Source organism: Buceros rhinoceros, unplaced genomic scaffold (genome assembly GCF_000710305.1).
Source record: "Buceros rhinoceros silvestris isolate BGI_N320 unplaced genomic scaffold, ASM71030v1 scaffold23017, whole genome shotgun sequence".
In the NCBI taxonomy this organism is placed as follows: domain Eukaryota; kingdom Metazoa; phylum Chordata; class Aves; order Bucerotiformes; family Bucerotidae; genus Buceros; species Buceros rhinoceros.
This window is the reverse complement of record NW_010424263.1, coordinates 1-5,250: the sequence shown is the minus strand read 5'-3', so window position 1 is coordinate 5,250 and position 5,250 is coordinate 1. Positions and strand designations below refer to the sequence as shown.

Sequence of the window (5,250 nt, the reverse complement as noted above, 5' to 3'; positions counted from 1 at the left end):
TGGGGAGTGGCGAGGGGAGGGCAGAGACAGCCAGGAGAGCCCAGGGTGAGGCTCTGCATTTGTTACTTGGCTGTCAAAAGGAACATCCACTCTGAACCCTGCCCGCACACACTGGCAGGTGATACCGGTTGTGCTGACCCAGCCATGCCCTCACCCGGGTCTGTGCAGCCCTCTAAATCGGCCCTCTCTGAGCATCCTTTCACAGCCAGACCGCACGTCCCGGTGGTGGGGAGGGCCAGCAGACTGCAAGCCAACCAAACCCACATGGGGTGGTGGTGTTGCCCTCTCAAGAGCGGGGAACGTGGTGGGCAAGCAGCCATTTATGGAGGCAGAGGCCCGGAAATCCTGACTTTCTGAGCTGCATGAATGGAGGGTTTGTGCAGCCCTCCCCTGCCCGCCTCAGGAAGGCGAAGGCTGGCTCTGATGGCAGACACCGCCAGCCAGGAAAGCTGCGACTCCCCACGCCAAGTGCATCAGCTGCAGGGAGGATGGGCACGCATAGCAAGTAAGAAACTCAGCAGGGTACTGGTTTCCCCATCTAGAAGCCTTTTTAAACAGAAAAAGCATTCTCTTTTCTGGGATGTGAGGGAGGAGATCTTTAGTGCCGGTGTGCTTTAGATCAGAGTCCTGCACATTTAAAACTCAGTGTTGAATCCCTGTTTTGGGGCTCAGTTTCTGAAAACTGGATCCCAAACTTGGCCAGAGCTGTCAGTACAGCTCCGATAAATGAGGATCCAGCTGTTCTGAGGCCCAAGGAGTGGTTCTGCTTGGCTGCTGCTAGTTTGATACGAGAATTGGGAGGGGGAAAGGACGACTAAAGATGAAAAAACCCCCTAGCAAACCAGCACCATGACAAGGTAGGCCTGACAATATCATAGGTATGAGCACCCAACGGGCTCCAGCTGTCTCCATAACACACCGTTTCTGTTACACCCACCAGACAGGCTGTGGCACTTGGCGAGCCCTTGATGCGTTTGAGACGCAGAGACAGGACTAGCTGCTGCCGTGCGCATTGCAGGGAGGTTCTGGAAGCAGCGAGGAATGACATGAGTTTTGGCTAGGGTATCTGGCAAAGGCCCTCCACGCCTTTAATGCTGCTGCCCTTGAGTCTTAAGACTTTGCACAAAGATCTCGTTCCTGCACCATCAGGGGAGATGTCTCTGAGGCGCCACTTCCCTGCAGCAGCCGTGTTGTCCCTGCAGACTGCCTTTTCAAGCGCAACTCAGCCCAACGCTGTTTGCCTTGACGGTCACACCTGCAGGCTGTCTAGATTCCCTTTCACAGGGAGAAGGGACAGACCCCATTCACCAACCCCGTCACAAGAAACCAGTGGCACTGGAAACACCCCAGACACCACAATTCCTGCCTGTCAGCCCCTGCCCGCAGACGGGGTCCCAGAGCTCTTTCTTACTGTTCTGGCAGATCCAGGGGTTCTTCTCCCTGGCTGTGACTTCGTGAGCATCCATCTCCTCCTCTTCCTCACCCTCTGAAAGCAGGTCAGAGATCTGCTGCTGCAGCTCAGGACTGATGTTGTTCTCCGCCAGGATGAGTGTCCGCAGCGCGGTGGGGTAATTCTCTACCATGTCCAGCAAGGTCTGGGCGGAGAGCAAGATAAACAGGCTGACAAGCAGCACCAACAGCAGCTAGGCTGAGCAGAAAGAGCTTCAGTGCCCTGCCTCCCTGCAGACTCCAGCCCTCCTCTTCTTACCTCTGCCTCCCCTTGGCCTGGAGCTCCCTTCGACAGGCTTTCTGAGAGACTGAGGGCTTCCCACCTCTGGGGGAAGAGCTGAGCCTGGATTTCCTGGCTCTATCTAAAGAGGAAGGTGCTGCTCTACACCCTGTTGCTGCCACATATCCAGGCTCATCCCCTCTTACCTCTGGGAGACGGGGCTCTGAGAGGACAGCCTGGGCCACCAAGCCTTGCCCCCTATATCAGAGCTTTAGCTCTGATCATCAGTCACAGGTTCAACCGCTTCTTGCATGAAAACCAAACTAAAAATAGAGCCGCATGTTTCTCCCTGCTGACTTGAGCGAGCTCCAGGAGCCCTATGTCAGGGCTGTGGCTTATTAGTTCCTCCTGTAGGCAAATGCAATGGGCCAGGGGAAAGCAACAGCACCGCTGGGTGCAGGGAGGGAAGGGGTAGCAGGTGGATTTGGGGTGAGGGAAGGAGGCAAGTACACATGTCCTAGGGCCTCTATAGACAGCCAAGACCTATGCCCTTGAGACATCAGTGATGCTGTAGAGAAACTGGAAGCTCTCATACCTGGGCTGACTGGTTGGTAAGCCCTGTGCCCTCCAAGTCTAGAACTTCGAGTGTTCGGCTCGAGGCCACAGCGACGGCGAGCATCCCTGCCACCTGATCACCTGTGGGAGAAGCATACTGGGGCTGTCAGCAGTGCCTGCCTTCCTTTGTGTAATACCACATGCCCTCATGGGCTGTTGGCTGTCACAGAAACATCCTCTGAGTATTTCTGCCACCAGACGATTGTCAAATCGCAGTTACCTTTAGGGGGAAAAATGCTGTTACTGAGAAGAGAGACAAGGTATAGGTGCACCATTTTTGGTTACGGGAGCAGTGACTGATTACCAGGGGGAACATCAAGGAACACAGTGAAATTTGTTTTATTCCTCAGGGAACCGTATCTTCACAAATCTCCTTCCTGCTCAAGGATGCAATGACCTTTAACAGTCCCTGTAAGGCATCCTAGATGCAGAACAAGGAGCTGAACGCCTCAGTCTGGGGGGAGGTTGGAGCCAGACAGAGGACTCTGCACCAGCTGACAGACCGCCTCCCTGGAAAGGGGCCAGACTTTTGGAGGTGGACGCAGAAGGACCAGGAGCATTAAAGGTTGATGCTGGTAAAGAGACAAGACTCCAGTGACTTCTCCTGACATTCTCTGGTAAGTGCCAAGATCCTGTAAAACTGTGACACCTTCTCTCGGAAAACAAAACGGGCTGCTGTCAAGTAACACCCTGGGGCCTTTCCTGCCCAAGCAAATGTACCTGGTCAGACAAAACAGAGCGAGCCTGGAGGGCGGTTCTGCTTCCAGATGGGTGAGGAGGGGAGGGCGTTGCTGATGCTCAGGAAGGCACAGCCTGATCTCCTCCTCACCACCTTCCAGCAGAGCTGGAGAGAGTTGGTTTCTATAGCAACGAGTGCCAGGCTCTCCTCCTCCCTGGTCCGCCAGGAAGATGAAGCGGGGAGCGTGGGGACATACTGCATCTGCCAAGCCAGCACTGGTGCCCAGGATTTCAGGAACAGGGGACATTTGGAGGGTCAAACATGACAACAAAGGTGGTGGAACAGGCAAGGCACAACTCTGCACCTCCCCACAGGGCACGTGGTCACCTCCCACAAGCAGAGCAGCAAGGCCGGCTTTCCCTGCAGTTGAAGATGCCTGGCAGGGTGAACTCGCTGCTGGGGATTAGAAGGCACCTTGCAAGAGACTGTCCCTGCTGACAATGCTCTGCCGCCTTTCTAGAGCTTGGTTCCCAGCCACCCACCAGCACAAATCACACAAATGCTGAGAGGCATCCCTTGCTTCTCCTCCCTGGCCCCCCAGCTTACCTAGAGGGTTGTAGTCCAGGTTCAGCACGCGGAGCTGTGAGCTGTGAGCCACGGCAATGGCCAGGCGTCCCCAGCCTTTGCTTGTGACGCCTGGGTTGGCACTCAGCGTTAGCTCTTTGAGGCCTGGAGAAGAGAGAAGCCAAACCAGAGCCTTAGGGTCACCCAAGCAGTCTCAAGGGAACCAGTTCAGCTAACCAGAACAGCTCTGAGTTGTGTCCCTTGTACTCTGATGGGCTAGACTTTGGTTTGCTCTGACAACTGTCATCATATATTTCACTGATCAGTGAAGAATTTCACTGTCTTCAGCAGTAGCCCTTCATTTGCCCATGCTGTGACCACCCCATTGCTCTTTCAACCTGTGTCCTGCTTACCCTAAATAGCAAACACAACGGAAACAAGGCGTGTGCAAGGTGACTGACCAGGAGAAGGAGGTGGCAAAAGATCACAGATTGGAGAGAGGATAATGGGGACAGTAGGCTCTGAAGCCTGCGTCTGAGAGGGAGTCCAACAGAGATAACAGCATCAGAGGCACTGTTAGCACAGAACAGAAGGTGCTGCGGAGAGGTGGAAAGCACTTTGGAGAATCAGGAGAAAAGGGGTGGTATTATCTCAGCACATGCCAGCTCTCAGCTCAACTGGCCCATTGGCCTCTCACCACCAAAGATCATTCTCTGCAAAGATCTGAGTCTTGGCACTAAGGCTATGACCACGCAACCACACACTCACAGAGTGCACCCACAAGCAGGGACCATTCCCAGGCACTAACGATAAAGACGTCAAGTGCTGAGGTGGATCCACACTTACTTACTTACATATTTATCTATGGTCATTCTCAAGACTCAAATGCAAAGTAATAAATTGAAACTCCAGGCTGTCCTCTCCTCCACTTTCAAAAGCTCCTGTCATGAACCAGAAGCAATCTATTGGTCCCTGAGTTCCAGATCAATAGCAGAAAGCCCCTACCTGCCTGAGGGAACTGCTCCTCTATTGCTTGGCTTTCCTGCTATACTTAAGTAAGTTGGGAAAAGAAATTCCTCATCCCAGGCAAGCTATAGAGCCTGCCTCCTCCAAGGCTGAGGATTTCCTGCTGCATGCACCTGCTCTGTGTGAAAGCTCCACTAGTCGTTGTGCAGCCCTTGGTCCCTGGTGCTTACCAGACTTGGCCCCGTCAGGTGGCAGTAGCCCACAAATAAGGTTGATGCCTTCATCACCCAGCATGCAGTCTCCCAGATCCAGAGCCACCAGCGAGGGGTGGATAGAGAGAGCAGGGTTGAGGAGGGCCAAGCCTGCATCTGTCAGGGGACTCCCATGGAGGCTGTGCAGGTAAAAGGGAAAATTACTACGGAGCCTTCTTTCTGGGGGCTAAGTAACCTGACAGGGAGGGAGAAGCAGACAAAATGAGGAGGAGGAAAAATCCTTACCCCAGGTGGGGAAAAAGCCTTGGGAAGTCCCTGCTGCAAGGGCCAGCCAGCTGCTACAGTGGCCCTCCTCTCTTGGCCAGGAGGAGCGTGTGCGGGGGAGAGCAGCGGGGCAGGGGCAGCCCCCACCACCGGGGCACACGGGTGGGAGGAGCCGGGACGGAAAGCCAGGGCCAAGGGACCAAGCCCCCGCCGGCAGGGGCAGAGGTGGCTCCCTCCCAGCCCGGTGAAGGGCGTAGGGTTACCCTCTGCACTGTCAAGGG

General features: G+C 54.8%; 1 protein-coding gene across 1 annotated transcript; it reads right to left on the bottom strand.

The window, feature by feature from the left end:
- Nucleotides 1–1,411: 1,411 nt before the first annotated feature.
- LRRC73 (leucine rich repeat containing 73) lies at nucleotides 1,412–4,878 on the bottom strand (the record flags this gene model as incomplete). The annotated part of the gene is made up of 4 exons (XM_010140739.1): nucleotides 4,724–4,878; nucleotides 3,570–3,692; nucleotides 2,265–2,365; nucleotides 1,412–1,595 (listed from the first exon to the last, which is right to left on the bottom strand). Coding segments are annotated over exons 1-4 (472 nt in total), but the record flags the coding sequence as incomplete, so codon positions are not given.
- Between the last annotated feature and the right edge of the window lie 372 nt (nucleotides 4,879–5,250).